Source organism: Humulus lupulus, chromosome 2 (assembly GCF_963169125.1).
Source record: "Humulus lupulus chromosome 2, drHumLupu1.1, whole genome shotgun sequence".
In the NCBI taxonomy this organism is placed as follows: Eukaryota; Viridiplantae; Streptophyta; class Magnoliopsida; order Rosales; family Cannabaceae; genus Humulus; species Humulus lupulus.
In genome coordinates this window covers 185,420,394-185,445,169 of record NC_084794.1, presented here as the reverse complement: position 1 = coordinate 185,445,169, position 24,776 = coordinate 185,420,394, and the positions used below count along the sequence as shown (strand labels likewise).

The following is a 24,776-nucleotide window of genomic DNA, read 5'->3' as shown; positions in this document are numbered from 1 at the left end:
CGTTACTATCAGTAGGCCCCGGACTATCTAGTCAAAAGTCCTTGGTGGACGTAGCAAAAATGTAAAATATGGAGACAATACTCCCAGCTGTAAAACACATGCCTAACAGGCTAATTTAATAAAACACGGAGAGTTTCACTCCGCTTTTACTGCATTTTTTATCCCTTTGTTCCAAGCTGCGTTTTAACAAGTGACCACGCGGTCCGGAGACGTCCGGGCCCCACGCTCACTTGGGGGGGTATACATGGCTAAGGCATAGCCATACGCCCCTTGAACAAAACATAAAGAGAACACCACTTATGTGCTAGCATTGTGTTTGAAATTTTTAAATTGATTAAGCTTAGGTTGATTTATTGCCATGAACATATTTGCATTACGTGTCATGTGTGCATTATGTGATTATGTGAAAATTTCCATGAAAATATCTGCCATTATGCATCATGAAAATTATCTCCTGTGTAGCCCAGCGATGAACATGACTGGGGGTTGGGGGACATTCAGAGAGCTACGCCGAAACACCCCCAACTTCCTAACAAGTCCTTCGCAGAATACTCCACGACCGCTGAAAGCTTTGCTTCGCAAGCTTCAGCTCCGGGTCTCATAAAGTAATGCATGGAAAGATCCGCGACCGCTGAGAGCTTTGCTTCGCAAGCTCCAGCTCCGGGTCCCGCAAGGCGAGAGATGGCAAGACCCGCGGCCGCTGTAAGCTTTGCTTCGCAGGCTTCAGCTCCGGGTCTCACAAAATAATGCATGGCGAGCTCCTCGACCACTGCAAACTTCGCTTCGCAAGCTTCAGCTCTGGGAGCAAATATAATCGATCCCCCAATTACAGCAGGCCTTGCTTCACAAAGCCCCTGCTCCAGAATCGCACATGGTAGGTGTGACGATTTCCCCGACCGCAACGAACCTTGCCTCGCAAGGCTTCATGCTAAGTCCCCGAAGTCGGCCACCGTGGGTTCCGCGATGACAGTTAGTTTTTCTTCGCAAAGATCTAGCCCTAAGTCTAGAAACGCTCACCAAAAGAACTCCCGTTCCGGCACCATCCCGCGGAAACGTATTAAGTGTTTGCCTCGCAAGCTTTGCAAAGATCGCAATGGAGAGATGGAATGGGTCACCCTAGCCATCCCCGCGAACGGTATAACTACAAGTCCCGAGATTGGCTATTTACCTTAGGAAGGCTGAGTACGATGAAAGAGGGAGTCTGGCCATTGGAACCAGGAATCCTCCGCAACCTAGAAACTACGTGGGAAAAGACATAAGTCGTTGGAGCTTCAAGTTAGAAATGCATAGGTTCTGGCCGTTGGAACCAAAACCTAATGCGCCCCTACAGCAGTTTCTACCGTATAAAAGCCTACCCTAAACGCAAAGTTAAAGAGAACTCGGCAGAAAAGGAAAGAAAAATGCTATAATTATGGCAAATATGTCTGCAATGAGAAAAGAGTACAGGGAGCTTCGCCCCAAAGAAAAATACAAATGAAAAATAATAATCAGTAAAGAATATTTTTTACAAAAGATAAGACCCCTTCAAGCGCTGGGGGTGGCAGCGGCATCCACGACCGGGGTCTCGGAGACAGCGGTTTCAACTGGGGCTGGCGGAGTCAGCTCATTGGAAGATGGAACGTCATCAATGGCAAGTTCAGAGGTCCCCGCCTCTTCGGGATCCTCTGCCTCAGGGACTCCAGTAGGCTCGTCGATGTTATAAGTCTGGACGTACACCTCTGGGCTTTGATCCCACGCCTGTATATTTTCCCTCATGGCGGCGGTGTCCTCTCCCAGGTAGCCTACTACCTCCGGGTTTATTTTCCAAAGTTGGTGCATGAGGACCACGTGGGATAGATTGATCGTTCTATTCAGCACCACCTCGGCATCTTCCTTCTCCTTCAAGCGCTCCGCCTCAGAGGTCGCCAGCTTTGCCTCCGCGACAGCCAATTGAGCCCTCAGTTTTTCCAGCTCGGCCTTGGATGCATCCCGCTCTCCCTTAAGGGAATCAATCTCCTTGCGCTGCACCTTATTATGATCCAGCAAGGATTGCTTCTCGGTCACATGCCCCCTGACGGTGAATTGCAAGGCTCCAATCTGTTTATCCTTCTCAGCAAGCCCCAACTCCAGCATAGACGCGAGATCCTTGCTCCTCTTATGATCTTGCTCCTCCTTGTGCAGCCTATTCTGAAGAGTGGCATATTCCTCTTGTCGCTTAAGGAGGAGATCATTTTTCGATTGCAAGTGGGCTTCCAATGTATCTTTCTCCTCCCTGGGTTGGGATAGCTCTTCCCGGAGCTTGGAGGTTTCGGCCTTCAAGTCATTCGACCGCTGCTTGAACTCATTCTCCGCGCTGGCCCGGTACTCTCGATATTTGGCAAGATATTTCTTGTCCGCCTCTTCCTCAGCCGTGCGCCGGGCCTGGTCAATCTTCTCCGAAGCCTCCCCCCTTATGCTCTCGACCTGTTGGGTCAGTTTCTGTTTCTCCGCCTCCAAGGCCTGGCGAGCCACCTGGCTCTCCTCCAGCTGAACCAGAACTGCACCCACCTCCCGAAACGAGCGTTCCGCGATGAGAGAGGCCTGCAAGGAAAGACAACAGAATGAGTTAAGCGGAACCAAATGTACTAAGACAATTGATCTCGGAGCACAACAACTGACAGCTTACCCCCGAAAGTTGCTGCTTTACGGCATGTGTCAGCAACAGCGGGTCTTTACTGCTACTGATGGACCATTTCTCAGAATTGAGTTCGCACAGGCTCAGGGCCATATCCTCCATCATCTCCGCTCCGAACGGCGCCAATGAACGTCCGAGCCTAGGCACCAGCCTCTTCTCTAAGGCTGGGCCATCCAAAACCGCTCCAGCCGGGTGAAGGGTTCTCACCCCCTCGGCCAGCTCAGCTCTCTTCACAGCAGACAAGTTGTCTGCCCTTCCCTGAGTAACAGCCTTCTCGGCCTCCAACCTCCTCTTCAAAAAATTATCGGCCCGTCTTACACCCTCCAGGAGGGCAGCGGGGAAACGGGTTGGTTTATGAGGGAAGTGGAACTTCAGGCCAGGCCGAGGAAGGCTTGTTTGTTGAGAAAGTGGAAGAGAAGAAGAAGAAGGAGACCCCGAAAGGGTGGACTCCCTTTGGACTGTAGGAGGAAGTATACGGGGTATTGGGGACGGTAGCGAAGACACTACCGCCCCGCTTTGTGGTTGCTGCTGATGTTGCTGTTGCTTTTGCTGCTGCTGTGGCAGTGTTGATTGTCTTTGTGGTTGTTGTTGTTGTTGCTGTTGCTTTTGCTGTTGGAGTTGTGTTTGCTGCTGGTTGGGGGTAATCTGGTGGGGACTGCGCGAGCCCGGAGGTCTCCATCACCTCCGAGAGAAGAGTGTCTAAGGCATTTCTTCTTGTCGCCCTCAGCCTCTCCTCCGGAGCGCTTGCTCACCCTGGCCCTCTTCGCGGGGAACACAAGACCTTCCCCATCGCTGCTACTGCTCGAGACCACCATGTTCTCGGAAGGCCCCTCGACAGGAGGCTTCTCCACCACGGGCACGATTGACCTCTCCACCACCGGAGACCCTTGCGCCTCGCCACTTGTCTTCTTGGGTGTGGCAGCTTTACCTCCCCTACCAGCTCCGGCCTTTCGTCTTTTCCCCTTGGACGGGTCTTGGCTGGTGGCGGCCTTCTTGATGAGAGAGGTAGCTCTCCCCAACATCTTTGCTTCAGGATATTCTGCAAGAAATGTGCGAAGCAAGGTTAACCAACCAGCAAGCAATGTGGAAAAAGATAAGCAGAAAACAAAACAGGCACCAACATAACAACACGAACAAGTCCCCCCGGCAGGGAACAAGAAACAAAAAAGGGAAAAGTTTGAAAGGGATGACCATGCACAAGAAACTTGGATGGCCTTCCCCGAGCAAAACAAAACACCGCTTCCTGCTCCAGGAAGCTCCCGTATTCCTTGAAGCCCGGGAATGACATGCTGAGGGAAGAAGAGTCAACCATGATGACACCTTCTGGCAGACTACCGTCACTCAAACACCCGAGGAGCTCATCTACCCTATCGCAATATCTGTCAAAGGGTATCCTAATCGGATCTAGCCTAAGGAAGCGGGGATCGAACCCCACCTGAGAAGTCTGGGAAACCTCAGACAGGCTGGGGGTGTGGATCAATCGAAAACTAGTCTTACCTCTTCCGGAGGTACCAGCTCCCGGAGTCCCTTCATTGGGGTAAGCTGCGACGTGGCGAGCCTCGATCTCTTCTTCCTCCGGCTGGGGGTCGGGGAACCTCTCCGCCCAACTAGGAGATAAATTATTCTCGTCCCGGGCTGCTTGGCATATCACCTTGGACAACTCCAGGGCAATCTGCTCCCGGATGTCGGCTGACACCTGACTTTGCCCCCTGCCACTCACTGGCTCAATACTTTGGAAAGAGGCGAGGAGCCCATACTCCCTCAAAGATTCGGTGGTCACAAGTCCTTCCACCTTCAGCTCTTCCTCCGAGAGCCCCTCGTAGAATTTTGACCTCCGTATCATCTCCGCACAGCGAGGTGTCCGCGGGACGGCTTCTGCAAAATCCAAATACGAGTATTAGAGATCCTCCCGAAAGGCAAACCAAACGTAAAGAAACAAAGGTAAAAAGGAGAGGAAGGAGCACTTACCAGGGACTTTGAAGTCCAAAGATAGGGCTGGCACCCTCTTCAATGGGAAGCCAGTCGTCAGGAACCAGTACTCCCGGAGATCTGGAACCCTCGCGGTATGACAGGTGGGACACATCACGTCCAGGTACCTCTCCAGCCTGTAAAACCCCACCTTGTCTGGATGACCTCTCATGGGCTGAGACTTCAGCCCATAGAAGTATAGCACCTCCTCCGGGGTAGGGGCCTCCAGGTCCCAGGACTTGCAAAAGATGTACCACCCCGCTAGGAGCTTGTAGCTGGGGTGAATCAACTGGAAGGGGGCAATCCCCGCCTTCACACAGAAATTGGCAAAATAACTTCTTAGGGGCAAGTGCGCCCCACACACTATGTGTGCCCAGCTCCAGGCACCAAAACCCTCGTGACTCTGACTAGCAGACTCACCCAGCACCGACAGGCGGTGCCACATCAGGCCTGGGATGTTCTTCAGGCCTGCCTCTGAGGAATACAGCTCCAGCATGCCGTAGTTCCTGAACAGGTTCGGCTTCTGGTCCATCTCCCAAATTGAACTGTTGATAGTCGGTGGGCTAGCCGCGACCACTTTAGTTTTTCCTTTCCCCTTTGCGCCAGCGACAGGGGAACCTTTCTCCTGGGCAGATTCAGCCTCTACCGCAGCGATGATTTGTTCCTTTGAGGTGTTCATCACTGAACAAAAGAAACAAAGAAGAAAACACTCTAAGCAGTCAGCACCCTTGTCATACCCTAATGGTATCAAAGGCGTCGGGGAGACCCTCCCCGAAAACTGCTTGGAGAGGCTCCCACCGAGCTTGCCGAGGGGTTGGCACCATGCCACCCGAAGGACAGCAAGGAACCAAACTCAAACTCCGAGCCTAAGCCCGCCGAGAGAAGTGTTTTCCCAGAGGAAGACACCCTAAAGGCGTTCACGCTTATGCCCTAAAACAGCAAACCAGAACAGCACAAGCAGACGAGAAACAACTTTCCAAAAGAGAATCGTCAAAGCATGCAAAGAAATAACTTATCGATTCACATCAGTCACATGCCTATCAAAGCCCTATTCACGCATGCATAAAGATGACGCCGGCAGAAAACTCAACCCTAACAACTACCAACAAACTGAGGTTTAGAAGGGAAAAGCAAAGTAAAAATACTTACTGGTATTCGAGTAGTTGAAGATTGAGGGAGTAACCGGGTCCCTACACTGCACGAACGCGTGAAGTAAAGGCTGCAAAGACAAGCAACGATTCAAACCTAGAACTTCGGCGATCAAACCTACTGCCTAATCAAAAGGAAAGTTCCTGGATTCCTTACCAAAAGAAGTGGCGAATTCGAAGGAAAGGAAGCTTGGAAGCTTGAGAGTTCGAAGATTTGAGAATCTGAGAATCGGAAAGACTCGAGAATTTGAAAGCATAAAGAGGAAGAAAGGTCCGTTCCCTCGTTTTTATAGCAGGAACGAAATCGTTTCGAATTCCACAAATGGACGGTCCCGATCTTCCCATACCGCATGCATCAAATCCAACAGTTGGGGATGAAGTGCCGGTCCAATTTAAGACTCCTCGGATGGGAATAAAGTATTTATTTCCCATCATTATACCATCTCGGGCCCAGTGCACCATTAAGTACCGTCAAATCACTACTCAGCCAGTCGCCTCACGCACACGTCTTGGTCACAGAGCCATTCCCTGCATGACGCGTGGCCCTTGCCACACTTGAGTGCTTGAGTTCAAACAGAAGAAATTTCCTTTTGTTTTGTACTGACACTCAGGCGGGAAAAAGGAACTCTTCCAGGAACACAGGAGGTGACCCCTCGCCTAATCTAGAGACCAGAGCACCCGGAGGACTGTACAAGCTCCCGGACCTCTCAAGCCCCGTGACCTTGGGGGGTAAATGTTATCCAGATTTCCGGATAGCGTTTAAATGGATAGCCTCGGGGAAGATAAATTATGAAAGTCTTTCACGAAAGGTGACCAGAGCTCGCGGATGGACAGAAAGGCTTCGCCTCTCCCGTTCAGTGTCCAGCAGACTCTTTCAAGCAACCGCGACGCGGAAGCTCGTCGATTCTCCCGGACTCCCGAAGGGATATCCGTCGGGGAAGGTCCTTCCAGGAGAAGCTCCTCAGGTTACCTTCGCGGACACAGTTCCGTGTCTCGCACGGAAAAAGACCAAGCGGCCGAGTCATGGAGGAGGCATAGTTGGAATGATATCCACCTGACACAGGATCCCGCCTGACATGCCCGACAGGTCGAGGCCGCACACATCCCAGCACGCCTAAAAGTTACTATTTCTCCTACTGTTCTGCTGACAGCCTGGAAAAGACAGCTGCCTTTGTGCATTCCCCATACTTTCACGTAAATATACACACATAGAGCCTGGTAGCCAGGTGACTACGGTAATTGTATCCCCTATTTATGGCTGGTGTAATTAAGACTCAGGGGGGCAGAGTAAAACCCTAATCAAAAACTCTGGCTATAAAGACCTCCTCATTTGGCAATAGGGGGGGGGGGGGGGGGAGAGCGGATTACATAGAGAGAACTCTGTCAAAATCTCTCTAGCTTCGTCTTCTTCTAGAGAACTCGAGAGAAACACTGTGAGTTTGTGAGGTTCTTGTACACCAACCATTTTACTGTAATTCTCTACAAGTGTAATAACATCGACTCGTGGACTAGGGCTCGTTAACGCCTGAACCACGTAAAAAAATTATTTGTCTATTTATATTTCTGCACTTCTAGAGTTCTTATCCTTTTATTAGTTTGTTTGTATTCGTTTCCGAAAAGCTCGGTAAACAGGCCTCAAATGCAGTCGAATAAGAGATAAATAGCAACACACGTATATATACATTGAAAAAGAAGGTCTTGGAGATAGTACAAGAATTACCAAAGGAAAATAGTAGTGACAGTCATATTACAAAGGCCCGAAGTAAAAAAAAAAAAAAAGAAAGACTACTTTAGGGCCTCCTAATGTGGGCACTCCACAGGGCCGCTCGAGCAACGGCATGTTCACCAAAAGAGGAGAAGTCGAAATTAGGATCCTACCTCCACACATTGTAAAGGGCACGATCTATGGACCTGCGCTCGGTGGTGACCCTTTCCGCCTCCAAGGAAGCCCTCGACGCCTCCAAGGAAGCCCTCTCCGCGTCCAAGGAAGCCCTCTCCGCCTCCAAGGAAGCATTCCTCTCCTGCACCGACTGAAGTTCGGCCCTGAGGGCCTCGACTTCGGCCCCCAATTGGGTAACTCTCTGCTACGACGCGTTCGCAATGGCCTTGGCCCCCTAGAGTTCACGCTCCAAGCGTTTAATCTTGTCCTTTAGCCCCTTGGTCTTGGCCTTTGCTTCCTTCCTCTTTAATATCAAGTCGGAAAATTTGGACCGGACCTTTGACAACTTGGCCTTAGTTTCATTAAGCTCATTTTCGAGCTCCTGGACCCGGGCTGTAAGGCAGTCCCTCTCAGTAGTAGATGCGGAGAGGTTGCTTGATGAGTCAGCATACCGTAGAGACACGGTGTAGGCCTGCACAAGAAAGTTAATGGCATCAACAATAAGTAACAAAAAGAAAAACACATGTACATCTATACATAATAATGACCGACGCAGGGTGCAGGAACTCACCCAGGTCACGACGCACCTTAGGGTGTCCCCAAGGTCCGACTGAGTCACGTTCCCTAGACCACTCCAGTCGGATACAGGAAGGCTTGAGGCAATTTGAGTGTATCGCTATCCGTAAGATGATGCCATCCGAGTCACCCAAGGCTCCCCCTCCGTACTGGGGGCACCTGGTTGGACGAGGACAGACGACCCGCTCACCGAAGCGGGAAGGGGCGCAGTGGAGGTGAAAAACTGAGACCCTGGTAGATGAGAGGGGGGCTCCGCAAAGTCGATGAAATCAGCCCCCGGTGATCCAATGTCATGAGGAACCTGAGGGAAGGCATCGCAGCCATCAAGGCCAGGGGGAGCATAACATCCCGGGGCGACATGCGGGTCCTAAGGTTGGAAGGCCATGTCCTGATCGTAGGAGTCATAAGGGGGGCATCCCCCGGGGGACAGGGGTCGCTGGTGAGATCCCCCACATTCAAGGGGGGCTTCCTCCGGCTCGTCCTCAGCCTCATCATCATCTGGGAACGGCTCAGCCGGCATAGCCACTGTCTTCTTAGACCCAGTAACCGACCACAGGAGCTTGGGGTCAGAGACCGGGGACAGCTGGTGACGGTTGAGATTTGCCACAGTAAATAAAAATGGCACCTTCTTCATGGCCGAGTCGGCATTGATGAGGTCAGTCACGGCCTTCGCCTCCGACCCAATGACCGAAGGAACAACAAATTGCTCTGCATGATCCACGCCAGTGTCAGTACAAGCATGAGTACAAAACAGTAAGTTCTAATAAGAAGAAAAGAAGGACCAGGGTACTTACTGGGGGTGGCGCGAAAGTCTTCATGAACAGAGAGAGGGCCCTCTATGAAGAAAAAGTCTTGTTTCCAAGACCCTGTGTTGGACACTGAGCCCTCTATCAAGGGGAGCTCGTTGTTGGCCTTCTGCAGGTAGTAGAAGCCCTTGGACTTGGGGGATCCCATGAGGTTGTATAGGAAATGCACCTCTTGCGCCGTCGGGGTGTGTTCGGCCCGTTCCTTGAACCAAACAAAAAGGCAACTTAGGGTCAACCAACTGTTGGGTGACAGCTGAAGGGGCGTCAGGTCGAAATAGTTGAGAACCGCTACAAAAAATGGGTGCAAGGGAATGGTGCCACCCGCCTTCAAAATGTGTTCGCTCAAAGCCATAAGGCCCTTCCTAGGGCGGTCGGATCGGCATGCCTCCTGAGGAGCATGTAGGGCGTATTCCGAGGGAACACGATAGTGCTTCACTATTTCCTTCAATTTGTTCGCGGATACGTGCGACACCAGATTGGACGCCAGTAAAGGGGCGTTGTCCTCTTCCTGGATAGATACATGTCGGCGTGCCTTCGACATATCTGCAAAATCAAAAGAAAAATGTGAGGAAGAGACAGAACACTTGACCCTCCATTTTTTCTTCCTAGCAAGAGTTTTCCATCGAGGGAGCGATGGCGGAAGCGCTAAGCTAGGAAAAACTGAGACTAAGGGCTGAGGAGAGGCGGCAGCAGCCCCATGACCAACATCAGGCGAGGAAGGGTTGGGAGGTTTTGGCGGAAGGTGTCCCTCCATAAACTCTAACTCCCACCGCAATTCAAAAAGGGTCATCCTAAGGCGCTATATGGTCACTAAGGTCTGGGGGTGAAGGTCCTCCGTCTCCTCTCGACATCGAGTCAATTTCGCTCTCTACTACCCAAATTTTGCGCCTAAGTTCAGCAATGTACTCAAGGTGGCGGATGCGGGCCTGCCTTAAGGAGTCATAGTCTTGGTGAGGATTGCCCTCAGGGGACTCTAAGTCTGAGGACAGGTCAATAAATTCAGCCCCCGGAGGTATGTCGGACGGGCCGTCACTGGCCATGAGACCTCGTCCCGAAAGCGAAAAGGGGTTCGCGTATAAATGAGGGGATGGCTACAAAACACAAAGGAATAGGCTTAATATCTCTAGATGCAAGCGTTCTAAACGGCCCACTACAGGGTATAAAAAAGAGGGGAGTGTATATGGTCAAACTCACTACAAGCTCAGGCTAAGGTACCCCATCCCGAGTAATGCTAGTTCAGACCCGATAAAAAAAAAAGGGAGAGGGAGAGAAAATATACCTCAAGCGGTTAAGAGAGCGAAGTCGGGGTCAAAAAGAGGTCGAGGGGCGAAAAGCACCAAAGGGTTGATAATACGCGTCAGCAAGAATGGACCAGAAAGATGTGTTAGCCACCAAATAGATACTCCAAAAAATTAGCTCATATGTAAAAATAAATAAATAAATGAAAAATGATGATGAAAATAAGTGAAAAAATAAAATAAAAGAAACTATGGCAAAAATGAGGTTGTGAGGGATTGAACCCCTTACCTCTTGAAAAAGGAAGGGCTCTCCAAACCAATAAGCCAAAGGAGTAAGGTGAAAATATTAGGCCATGCATGAAGGCCTATTTATAAGAATCAAGGTGAATAGTCTACAAGAGCACCTAAAGGTCATCTCCTAGACTGGGGGGCAAGTGTAGACACTCAGTATTCCACGCCCATAAAAGAACCAAGCCCCGCGAGACAGCCCCGCGTGCCCAAGCTCACGCCCCAGCAGCATCGACCTCGTGTGGCCTCGCGTCCGAGCGAGGCCCCTAATGCACGCGCCTCGCATTCGAGCGAGGCCCCTGATGCGCCCGCCTCGCGTCTGAGCGAGGCCCCTGATGCGCGCACCTCGCGTCCGAGCGAGCCCCCGCCTCGAGTCCGAGCAAGGCCCCTGGTGCGCCCGCCTCGCGTCCGAGCGAGCCCCCGCCTCGCGTCCGAGCGAGGCCCTTGGTGTACGCACCTCGCGTCCAAGCGAGGCCCTTGATGCGCACCCTGCCTCACGTCCGAGCGAGGCCCCTGATGCGCGCGCCCACCTCGCACCCCGAGCAAACTGCACCATCACATGGCCACGCATGAGGAGGAGGGCCTCGTGAGCAGCTAGAGAGCCACACCATCAATAGGCCTTCCAAGGGGGCCTCGCGAAGGCATAGGGGCCACACCACCTGATGGCCATGCGAGTGGAGCCATGCACCAAAGGAGCCGCACCACCAAGGGGGTTGCAAGGAGGGCGTCTCGCCACACATCCTTAGACATCCGTCAAGGCCACATGTCTATCGCCTAGGTTCGTGGGTGACCTCGGGGTGCTTCAGGCATCTCGTGCCAGGGACCCAAGATCCCTACCTCACGCCACGACCATTACACACACCAAGGGTCCCATTCCTTACACCTTGAGACCCCTATGCTTAGAGGCTCCAGTACGAGTCGAATGGAACATACTTGTACGATCTAGTACTGAGTACGGACACCAGTACCAGTGGGAGGGTGGGAGTGTTGGAATAGGAGTGATGGCTCGTACGTCTACGACCAGGAGTCAGAGTCGACACCACTACCACCTGCGCCACTATGTCTGCCACCACTCATTAGACATGGGTACAGACAAGTAGTGGAGACATCCTCCTGACACCTGCCCCTGTACTGGATGTACAACCACAACCTCTGAAGCCACCCTCTTGCCAGAGTACTTATGTACCCCTTTGGTCCCCAGGACCACCATGTACCCAAGGCCATTAGAGCCTACTATAAAATGAACTCTAACCCCACCTGAAAAGGGGTTGGAAATTTTACTGTAGCAAAGGGTTGAGAGTGAATGAAAGATTGATTTCTCCATTGTTATTATATCATTGTTCTTGAGTTATAACTTAGATTTCTATAGCTTTTCTATTGACGATCCTTACTTGATAGTTTTTACCAACTTAACTTAGTTGACGAGTTCTCACCGTCAACATTGACCCAGTTCAGATTCTTGATTATACCATGCTACTACAAAGATTAAAGGGATAGAGAATTTGAAGGAAAGAGTTGTTCTAGTTCCATTGTGTAATGTAAATTTCTAATAATTTTACACTATTTTATGTCAATTTCATAGGAGCATGTTCTAGGCATTTGCATGTTTGTCTTGATAATATATGAATTTCAAGAAAATAAACAAGATCTTGTTATATGTATTTCCTACAACTGCCCTCAGAGCCATAGGTTGCTAGTTTATTTTCTTTATTAAATATGTATGAAATTGATTGATATGTTAGGGTGTTAATTGGATGATACATGTTATTTGATGCATGTGTTATGGTTTTATGTAAATTTAACAATAGTTTGGTTGTTTTTGGCTTGTAATTGAAAAATTGCACAAAATTTTTTTTGAAACTTTTTTTGGATTGATTTGGCGGTGTGCATGACATGCACGCGTGCAAGAGCTGTTGGAGACCCGGGGTCGTACGATGTTCGTATGGGGTCCACAGTCGAGGCACTATTCACAAAAAAAAATTAAATTTTGATCTTTTGGTTGTTTTTTAAATTGGATATTTTGTGCAGTTAAATTCAAAATATGTAAAAATTGATTATCTGATTATTCTAGATATTTTAACTCTTAAAAATATTTTGAATTAGTTATCTGATAATTCAAGATATTTTTTTTTTATTTTGTTATCATAGAAATATTAAAATTGTTTATCTGATTATTCAAGATATTTTTATTGTTTAAATATTTAGAATTTGTTATTTGATAATTATGATATTTTAAGATATTTTGGTCAAAAGATATTTTTGATATTTTAAAATTGGTTAAAATATATTTTTTTAAATATCTTGTCATTCCTAACAACTTAACAACATAGTTTAAATTAATTATTTAAAATTGAATTTTGTTTGATAAACTCTATTGTAATTTAATATTTTGCAATTTTTTTTTAATTAATTATATTGAATTTTGCTTGATGAATTCTATGATAATTAATTATGGTATTTTTGCAAATTTTTTTATTATTGTGGTATATTTGCATAAATTAATAATACATGCTCATATAGTAACATGTTAGGCTCTTCCAATTATTATCATATCTTGCATCATTAGAAATGACATTTTTGCAATTGGGCTTAGATGCACATAGTGATGGCCGATATGTTTTTGTAATATATGGTATTTTTGCAAAATAAAACTTTCTTAATCTGATAGGTTTTATTTGGGCCCATTAGAAAATGTGAAGTTTAAATTCTTCTCTTGTGGGTGATTTCATTTGTGAATGCCCATTTGTTTTGCATGATTATAATGGTCCTAATCAATTAATAAAACAAATGTTTAAATTGTTGTCTTATGGACCTTGCATGGAAGTTAGGGGATCTTAATGGGAATGACATACTGGACCAAACCCTCCTCCATGCAAGCCCAACTGTTCATGCCCATTTTCTTGAGTTGGACTTGATTGTCTTATGTTTATTATATTAGTTGAACCTAATAATTGATTAACAACACATTAATTCCGAATTATTGAATAGGTTTTCAATGGGTATTTTCTAGAATTAATGGGAAAATAAAAACTATGGTTTGTAATTATTTTTGTAATTTGGAAAATCTAAGTTAATAATTTTCAAAATAAAAATACTAATCATTATTTTTTAAAATAATGGGCTCAGTTTAAAAGTATTATTCGATCTCCATCGTAGATTTAACTAGGTTGGTGTCTTAATGGGGCCTCGCGACGCTTACATTTGTCCCCCTACGAATGGTGTTCATCAAACATTTAACATGGTTAGATTTCGTTAGATAGATAATTATAGATTAAACTCCATTAGACTCATCCCTATCCCTACAATGACTACTAGGACTAAATCTATATTATCGATATCGTGGGTCAAGCTTATAAAGTAAGAGATAATTGGTTTTCTTACTTTGATCAAATAGGAAGGTTGTTAATAATTATTTTAGACCATCATTAATTGAGTTTTCACTCTATTTAACTAATGATGTTTTGTGACTCTCGCCTACCGGGACACAAGTGTCATGGACTAGGTAAATACTTTAGAAATAGAGATATGTTTGTTTTTAGTATTTTCCCATATCTTACATATTTGATATATGTTTACTATTTCTTAAAACTTAGTGATTAGAAGTTTGTTGAGAAATGTGTTGATTACTATTTATTGATAAAATTGTAGATCTCTAGGGCTTCCAACTCCATCCGCTCTCTACTCTCCAAAGAGCTTCTCACTGGAGAAAATTTCATGAAATGGATGTCCAACATCAAAATCGTGTTGATCGATGACAACTCTAAGATCTTGATGATTGAGGAATCCCCTGAAGTTCTAGCTGAAGGAGCACCCAAGTCTGTCTGTGACGAGTATAAGCGTTGGCAGACGACTAACAACAAGGTTAAGGCGTACATGCTGGCTAGCATGTCAGACATGGTTAGGACGAAGTTGGAAGATGTCGAAACTGCATATGACATCATGGAACGTCTTCAAGAGATGTTTAGACACAAATATGGGCAAGCTCATTTCGAAGCCACCAAGAACTATTAAAATATCAGGATGGCACCAACAATGCATGTTTGTGATCATTTTATCAAGATCACAAAATACTTCCACGAGGCTGAGTTGCATGGAGCCACCATAGACGAGGAGACTCAAGTGGGGCTCATCCTGAATATCTTTGCTCCTACTTTTCTGACGTTCATCACAAACTACTTCTTGAACAAGCTGAAGTATGGGATGACTCAATTGTTGAACGAACTCCAGATGTACGAAGCGATTAATGGTGGACCGAGCAAAGGAGGAGAGAAGAAGGCTTCTACTAATGTAGCTGCTATTGAGGGTGCTTAAGCCGAAGCTAACCTAGCTTCCGCTCCAAATGACAAAAAGAGAAAGGGTGGACAGACCAACAACCCTAAACCTGCCAAGGCTGCAAAACCAGAAGGTGCTACAAAGGGTAAAAAGAAAGGCAAGAAAGAAAAAGATGCATGTTTTCCCTGCAAGGAGAAATGGCTTTAGAAAAATGACTGCTCAAAACACCAAGTAGTTAGAGACCAAGGTTGTAATGCCCCAACTCCAGGGACCGCTACAGTGCACATTGCAAACAGTGTTAAACTCGCTAACTGAGTCATTTGGCCATAAATGTGTAACTAATTATGATTAGAGGTTTAGGGATTAAATTTTTTGGTTAAGATATAACGTTTCATTAGAACGTTTACTATATACATTGGGATCCCGAAAATATAATTTCAGAGTCTATTACAAGAAAATATTTACAACAGGTCGTTCTAAGCGGCAAAACAGGGTTTAACCCTAGTTCCTCTTTCAAACCTTGCCCAAGTATTGGTCGAGCAGCTGCATATGTACACGTCATCACCTAAGCTCTCCAACTCAAGGATGGTCCAGCTTCCTTTTGCCTTTACCTGCACCACAAAGCACCTGTGAGCCGAAGCCCAGCAAGAAAACTCATATGGTCATGAACAGTCATATCACAATATCAAATCATATTTGGCATGCCTAGCGAACATAGCTTTAATCAAGCATGCAAATGAATTCAAACAATGCTGGGGTATCCAGGATAAGAAATCCTGTCCTTCTGATTGGAGGACTATTAAGTCAATCCTAATCAGATGAGTGTTTCGACACTTGAGGTTCTGATAAACCATACTGAGTGACCAACAAGCAAGTCACTACGGGGCTCAGTACCCAAAGCCATGCATATGATGATCATACAGAGCTCATAGCTCTGATCAGATGAGTGAATATCACTTTGAGGTCCTGTTAAACCATACTGAGTGACTGACAAGCAAGTCACTAAATTAAACAGAAGAGTGGCTGTTGGGTAAGCCACTAGCCTTCACAAATGAGAGACTGATGGGTAAGTCTCTAACTTAACAAATGAGTGACTGATGGGTAAGCCACACAAGCGCTTATAATATTCATCGAACTTGAGGTCGGTCCGGCATTCATGCTCTTTGAGTCATCCAATGCAGAAAGTTGATTAGATCTAATCTTTGTTGGCTTGCGTGGAACACGCGAAGGCCGTCCTGACTAATGAGTCAGCGCTATGTGACCAGTGCCCAGTACCACTGCTGAACCTGACTAATAAGTCACAGCTTCACAGTTGATACTAACACCTTTGCCAATTTTGACTAATGAGTCAGTACCATGCACAAGTAAGCATTGCTACCAAACATATATCATATGTCACACATCCAAAGATGGGGCATTCAACATGCTTACTTAACAGTTGCGAGCATAATAATGATCATGCACAAACACAGAGACTCAAGCTCTGACCAATCTCATATTCAATATCCATGGCATGCCCTAATCACATGTTTCTCGTGCATCACATGCATCACACTTAATCATCCAGCATGCCTCAATAATAATCATATGCAAATGAGCAAGATTGCTAAGCATTCATTATGCTATCAATGCTTACATTTAAACATCCAACATGCATCAATAATAGCCATGCATGTCACACATGGGGTGCAGTTTTCTTACCTTTGGTTCGAGCAAGAATTAGTAAAAGAACAACTCCTGAGAACGATCAATTCTTTGATCCTTTAGCGGTCACCTAGTCATAACCAAAATGTAGGATTCATCAATGAAAATGAAAACAAAGGTTCCCAAACCAAAACCTAGCCTCCGAGACATCAAACACTACTAAACCGAATAGTAGGATCGACCCCGAGGCCTAAGGCTTGAATCCCCAAGCTAAGAACTCATTTCTGGCCAAAAATGCCCTATGGGCCGCGACCCTCCCTAGTCGCGCTGCGGCTCGCCCCTCAGACAGAGGTGGCCCTTCTCTGCCAAGCAACATGGGTCGCGGCTCACCTAGCCATGCTGCGACTCATTATGCAAAACAGCAAGAACCAGAATTTCTCCCCTGCGTTCTTCCTTGAAACCAACCCTTCAAACCAATCCCAAACATCAACCTAACACCCAATTCATCTACAACTCACCCTCATCAAAACCCAAGATAAACACCAACCAAACTTCCATTAATTCCAACTAATCACCAAGAAATCACAAACTGAAACTTAAAAGAAAACAGGGTATAACAAGACTTTCATGGCTGAGTTTCCTTACCTCAAGCTTGATTTTGATTCCCCTCCAATGGCTAAATCAAGCTCCTAAGCTCAAACCTTGATTTCCTAGCTTATTCCTTCAAATTGGCTTCAAAATTCCAAAGAGAGAAAGAGGGAAAATGGTGCACGGGTGAGGGAGAGAAAGAAGGTTGTTGATGCTCTGTTTTTTAACAATTCCACAGCCTTCTAAACTCAAAGGGCTGATATATATCTTAGGGGTGAAAAGACTATTTTGCCCCTAGGTCAAATAAAGGCTTCTAAAAACTCCCAAGGGTAAAATCGTCATTTCCCGCCTATCTCGTTAATTATAATTAACACCCTCCAATTCCCATTATTCTCAATATTCTCAAATACCAATAATTCACATCCCGTTACCCTTTAATTCCCGGCAACGTTCTAATCACCAAATTACCCCGAGACTCACTCCGAGCCCCGAACTTAATCCCGTTATGACTAGACCGAAAACTTGCATTCCATGATCGTCTCATGCCGAATGGCTCGAACCAATCCACATATAATGTGGTATTATTTATAATTCACCCACATGCACGGAAATACACAATCACGCCCTCAACGGGCCAAATTACCAAAATGCCCTTATAATTAAAATATGAACCCATATGCATGCATTTACCATCATATAATAATATAATTCACATAAACATGCATATAATTATTAAATATCATAATAAATCAATTATGGCCCTCCCGACCTCCTAATCAAGGTCCTAAACCTTATTAGGAAATTTGGGGCATTACAAAGGTAATGATAGTTTTTCATTTGTCTTAGATGCATGTGTTTTGGAAGATGATAAACCTGTTTGGATTGTTGATTCAAGATCTAGTAACCATGTATGCACTTCTTTACAGGTGCTTAGACAATGGGAGGAGGTGAAAGATGGTGAGCTAAAGCTGAGAGTCAGGAATAGAGCGTTCGTCGAAGTCAAGGCCAGAGGAAAATCTCGTCTAAACTTTGGAACTAAATTTTTATTTTTAGATTATGTTTATTTTATTCCAAACTTTAGTCGTAATTTAATTTTGGTTTCTTTATTACATGAACAACTGTTTGCTGTAAATTTTACAAGTTTTAATATATATATATTTCTTTCAATGGATGTGAATTGTGTGTTGCATGTATGGAGAACATGCTTTATATTCTGCGACCAAACAAACTCTACGCGCTAAATAACAAATTATTCAAAGTAGCAAAACCTAGGACCGATAAATGACAAAAGATCAATAATGATAATATGATGTATCTATGACACTTACATCTTGGTCACATTAGTTTTGATAGGATTCAAAGACTTGCAAAGGATAGACCTTTGAGGGAACTCACCATTGGTGAACTACCTGTATGTGAGTCTTATTTGGAGGGCAAAATGACCAAGTGTCTATTCTTTGAAAAGGGAGACATGACCAAAGAATCGCTCATGATAGTGCATTAAGATGTATGTGGACATCTAAATGTACAAGTGAGGGGTGGTTTTGAGTACTTCGTCACTTTCATTAACAATTACTCCAGATACTCGTCTATTTACCTAATGCATAGGAAATCAGAAACTTTTACAAAGTTTAAGGAATTTCTTGCAATGGCTCAGAGTCAATTAGGTAAAATGTTAAAGATCTTGCCATCTGAAAGGGGTGGAGAATATTTGGATATGTAGTTCCAAGATCATTTAACTAAACTTGGATTTATATCTCAACTTACTGCCCCTAACACCCACACAACAAAATGGTGTTGCGAAACGCCGAAATCGCACGTTGTTGGAAATTGTTAGGTTTATGCTAAGTTACTTGACTCTTCCCACATCTTTCTGGGAACACTTGATAGAGACTGCAAATGACATCTTAAATGTTGTGCCATCCAAATCAATTCCCAAAACACCTCTAGACCGCTGGAATGGTCATAAACCTACTTTACATCATTATAGAACCTACGGGTGTCCCGCCCATGTCCTGAGGAAAAAGGAAGGAAAGCTAGAACTACAAACTGAAGTTTGCATGTTTTTTGGCTATCCTAAAGGTACTTAGGGTGGTCTTTTCTACAGTCCTCTAGACAAGAAAGTGTTTGCTTCCACAAATGTTACTTTTCTAGAAAATGACTATGTCCAAAACTTCAAACCTCGGAGCAAAGTAGTGTTAGAGGAAATACTTTCAGATTTGATTACTACCAATGTTCCATCATCATCAACACAAGTTGATGTTGACATTCCCACTCTTCCACCTCAACTGACGGAAGTTGTTTTGAATGAAGAAGACAATACCATTGTTCCAGTTCAAACAATCACGAAGCCACGTCGTAGTGGGAGGGTTTCTCAAAACCATGCTCGCTACGGTCTGGACGGTGAAACCAACATGGTCGTTGGAGACACAAGTGATGCCTACAAGTTTTTATTTAAACATGCAATGGATAGTCCTAAAAAGGAACTATGGCTCGAAGCCATGAAACAGGAAATTGAGTCCATGTACTATAATTTCGTCTGGGAACTTGTAGAAGCACCTAGTGACTTTAGGGCCATTGGGTGCAAGTGGATCGACAATAGGAAATGAGGAGCTGATGGAAAGGTCGAGACTTATAAAGATTGACTCATGGAAAAGAGTTATATCTAGAGAAGGAGTGGACTATGAGGAAACTTTTAGTCCAATTTCCATGTTAAAATCCATCTGCATACTCCTATCCATGGCAACAACTCTAGATTATGAGATATGGAAAATGGGCATCAAGACTGCTTTCCTTAATGAGAATCTTGACGAGACCATTTATATGGATTAGCCAGAGGGATTTAAAGTAATTGAACAAGAAAAGAAAGTTTGCAAGTTGAATATGTCTATTTATGGACTTAAGCAAGCTTCCCGTTCCTAGAATCTTAGGTTTGATGAAATCATTAAAACCTATGGCTTTGAGCAGAATGTAGATGAGTCTTGTGTTTACTAACTAAAGGCCAATCACATTGTGGTATTCTTGGTCCTTTACGTAGATGATATCTTGCTGATTGGAAATAATGTTAAGAAATTATCATACGTAAAAGAATGGCTGAGCACTCAATTCCGGATAAAGGACTTGGGTGAAGTGAGTTATGTTATTAGTATCCAGATCGTGAGGGATAGAAAGAACAGACTCATGTCTCTATTTCAAGCAACTTACATAGATAAGGTGCTTGAGCACTTCTCTATGACAAACTCCAAGAAAGGACATTTACCATCTCGACATGGAGTTCATCTTTCGAAGAAGCAGTCTCCCCAAACTCCTAAAGAGGAAGATGAAATGAGAAGAATTCCTTATGCATCCACAGTTGGAAGTCTGATGTATGATATGTTGTGTACTAGACCGGACATCTACCATGCAGTGGGAGTTGTGGTCAGGTATCAATCAAATCTAGGAAGGGAACATTGGGTAGCAGTCAAGCACATCCTGAAGTATCTTTGACGAACGAGGGATTATATGTTGGTCTACATGGGTGGAGTCCTAAACTCGTTAGGCTACACCGATTTAGATTTTTAGATTGATGTCGATGATAGGAAGTCAAGTTCTGGAATGGTGTTTACTCTTGGGGGTGGAGCTGTGATATGGAGAAGCGTTAAGCAATCCACGATCTCAGATTCTACCATGGAGGCTGAGTACATAGTTGCGTCTACGGTGGCTAAGGAAACAGTCTGGCTGAAGAAGTTCTATTCTGATATTAGCGTTATTTCAGAGATGGATAAACCGCTCATCTTGTTTTGCGACAATACACGAGCAATAGACAATTTAAAGGAACCTCGAAGCCACAAGAGAAATAAGCATATAGAGAAGAAATACCACATTATCAAGGAAATGGGTCATGAAGATAGCGTTTGAAGACAATCTTACGGATCCTTTTACGAAGACGTTGCCTGAGACTAGTTTTGATAATCATATCAGGGAAATGGGTTTAGTAAAAATGTCATGTTTGTTTTAAACAATGCAAGTGAGAGTTTGTTGGGTTTTATGCCCTGTGTAAAACCAATTTTCTATGTAACATCATTTCATTATCAATAAAGAATAGAAAATTTTTTTGACTTGTCAATCACATTGCTCACTTGTTTATTTACATAATTATTTATTTAATATAAACATCTATTAAATCCTAAACATATGGATAATCACAGTTATAGTAACTTGGTCATAGTGGATTATAATTATGGTTATATGTTCTAAAACATTAGTCCTAAGATTAAGTTAGTGCACATGCTTTACATTGACTTGTTAATCTACGATATGTTCTACTTACACAATCTGGTGTGATGTCCTATAAAAAACATTGACCAAGTAGATAAGATCAAATGTATTTTGTTACATCAGACTGAACTGATATTGATTATACATAGATAAGTAAAGTATCATTATTATCTAATCTAGTCATATCATAAAGTTGACCATAGGTAAATTCAATCCTAATTCTGAGTGATTAATATTCTACTTATTATATTATTCAAGTCCTTAGATTTTTTCGTTAGTAGGTTACCCTACAGACTAGCCCATACTTACATATTAAGGACTTGGTAGTATAATTAAGTGGAAGTATTTATTATGGTTATGAAATCTATAAATTATATCTAAGAAGTGAAATGATGATTTCCTTATAGCTTAGTTCAAGCGTTAAATGAAAGAGAACTCATTTCTGTAATTAAGTTTATAGAAATATCATGTACAAGGATCTTAGTGGTATTTAAGGATAAAATACAAATGAGGGGTAAAACGGTAATTAGGACCCATCTCATTAGTAGAACATCTATAGATGATTGAATGACAGTAATGGTTGTAACAATGGATAAGGTATTTACATTTGGTGTAAATCGTTCTATGAATTCAAGAGTGCAATTCTGAGTTTATAGTGGAGTTACAAGGAATTAATAAGGTAGTGAAATTATTCGTAAATAAATTCTCAGTAACTTATTGGAGCTTGATTTCATGGATCCATGGTCCCTGCATCACCTTTGAGTAATTCATCTAGAATGTCTCAATTAATTGATTTAATTATCAATTAGGATTTTTAAAGTTGACTAGGCAAATTTTGGAAAATTTTACACAAATATGTAATTTAGAGAATAAAAGAAAAAATTGGTGTTAAATTAATAAATAAATTTAAATCATGGTCCAAATTATAAATATTTAATTTGAATAAGGAAATATTTAACTAATTAATTATGGTAAAAATAAAAGGGAATTTGAATTGGCTTGAATTTAAATTACAAAAAATCGGCTTAAGGCCTATAATGGATTTCAACCACTATAGAGATTTTTCTCTATTTTTTTAATTAATTAATTATTTATTTAAATAATGCTTAAGTGAAGTCCTTAAAAAGATACTTAACTTTGGGGTTTGGTACAAAGAATTGAATTGGGTAAGTTTTATTGAGAAGAACATTTCTCTAGAGCATCCATTCATGGCCTTTCACTTTGTCTTCTTTTATTCTTTATTTCTTATCTCATGTGTTGAGAACAATCTCACACTAGTTCTAGATTGATCAAAGGCTTGGTGAGAAAGACTATGTTGTTGATCCAGTTCAGATTCTTAATTATACATTGCGACTACCAGGATTCAAGGGTTAGAGAATCTAAAGGAAGGAGTTGTTCGAGTTCCATTGTGCAATGTAAGTTTCTAATAAATTTACTATGTTTTAGGTCAATTTCATAAGAACACGTGTTAGGAAAACTTATACAGGATTTTTATTTATTTTCATGTAGATCTAATATTAAACAAATTAATATGAGATAACCTAGAACATATTTCTAAAATTGAATTCAAAGAGAAACAAAGATAAGAATACTTACAGTATATGTATTGGAATGAAAAAGTCATTCCTTCAGTTTCTCTAACTCTTGTATCCTTTCTGTCGCAGAGTATTATAAAGAAACTGAATCGTTCTTCTAATTTCATTACAACCTTCCAATGTATCCTTACAATCACCTAGACTAGTGTGGGAAATTATCAACACATGTGATAGATACAGAGAGAAGAAGAGAAAATAACAAAGAGACTTAGAAAAGGACTTATGTTTAGAGAGAATCTAAAGTTATCAGAAAATCTAACTTGTCAGAACTTATGTTTTGACTTCTATTGACTTCTCTCTAAGCACTCTTTTTATAGAATCAATTATGTCATTTAATTTAATTAAAAAATCAATTAAATAATAGCCAATTTGAAGCCCTAGGTCGAAATTATCATGGGCTTTAGGCTTGTGAAATTTCTCATTTGATTATAAGCTCATTGGACTTAAAATCAAGACCTATATTATTTTCTACTGATTTAATTAATTGAAAAATTATTTAAATCCTCTATCAAATTAATTATTTATAATTTGAATATTAATTTAAACTTATTTATTAATTTAGATACCAATTTATCTTAATTAATAAATCTGCCATAATTTATCTTTTCTTCTCAAAATTACATAACTCTGTGAAACTATCCAAAATTGACCTGGTCAACTTTGATAATTCTAATTGATAATTAAATCAATTAATTAAGACTATCTAGATGATTTTATCCAAGGTACAATGGGAGCCATGGGCCTATGAAATCAAGCTCCAATAAGTTATCATAAATCTAACAAATAATTTTACTAACTTATTAATTCCTCGTGACTCCACAATAGATTTGGAATTGCACTCTTGAATTCATAGAACGCTCTATAACAAATATAGATACGCTATTAATTATCCATCGTTACGACCATCATTGTCACTCAATCCTCTATAGATGGTCTACAATGAGATAAGACTAAAATACTGTTTTACCCCTCATTGTATTTTATCTTTAAAACACTTAGTTCCTTGTAAATGATATTTTAGTAAACTAATTTTATTACTGAAATGAGATCTCTATCATTTAACACCTTGAACCAAACTAAAAGGAAACCATCGTTTCACTTCTTCATCAGAAGCTATAGATGTTCATATCTATGATTAACACTCCCACTCAATTATACTACCGAGTTCCCAAAATGTAAGTATGGGCTAGTCCGTAGGGTAAGCTAGTAACGAACAAGTCAAAGAACTCAAATAATACAATCAGTTAGAATACTAACCGCTCAGAATTTAGATTGAATTGACCTATGGTCAACTATATGATATGACTAGAATAGATAATAACTGTATGTTTACTTATCTTATCAACTGTCAATATCGGTCCAGTCCGATGTAACAAATACATCCGATCTTATCTACTTTGCTAATGTTCTGGAAAGAATATAACACTGTAATGTGTAAGTAGATCATATCGTAGATTGGCAAGTCAGTGAAATCCTGTGCACTGACTAATCTCAGGATTAACTTATTTTGAACATATAATCATATTTGTATTCCACTATGATTACGCCACTATAAATAAGATTAGTTATATGCTCGGGATTTAATAGAGTTTTATATTAAACAAATAATCATGAAAATAAAACATGTGAGCAAAGTGATTGACCAAGTCAAAAAATAATTTCTATTCTTTTATTGATAATAAAATGAGATTACAAAGAATTTGGGTTTTAATTAGGGCATAAAACCCCAACAAACTCCCACTTGCACTAATTGAAACTAATGCCTTAATTTTACTAATCCCATTTCCTTGATATACTTATCAAATGTAGCTTCTGGTAGTGTCTTTGTAAACGGATCTGCAAGATTGTCTTCAGTTGCAATCTT

At 42.8% G+C, this 24,776-nt stretch overlaps 1 protein-coding gene across 1 annotated transcript; it reads right to left on the bottom strand.

Moving 5' to 3' along the window:
• Window positions 1-7,244: 7,244 nt before the first annotated feature.
• On the bottom strand, window positions 7,245-11,505 carry LOC133816452 (uncharacterized). Its single transcript, XM_062248940.1, has 2 exons — window positions 9,019-11,505; window positions 7,245-8,932 (listed from the first exon to the last, which is right to left on the bottom strand). The coding sequence occupies exons 1-2, from the start codon at window positions 9,818-9,820 to the stop codon at window positions 8,592-8,594; spliced, it is 1,143 nt and encodes a 380-aa protein (XP_062104924.1). The 5' UTR covers window positions 9,821-11,505; the 3' UTR covers window positions 7,245-8,591.
• Window positions 11,506-24,776: the final 13,271 nt, after the last annotated feature.

Excerpts from the sequence above, each read along its gene's own strand:
- LOC133816452 (XM_062248940.1), bottom strand. The coding sequence starts at position 9,820 with ATGACCCTTTTTGAATTGCGGTGGGAGTTAGAGTTTATGGAGGGACAC. Across the intron at positions 8,933-9,018 it reads AGACTTTCGCGCCACCCCCA|AGCAATTTGTTGTTCCTTCG; the intron begins GTAAGTACCCTG and ends TGGATCATGCAG.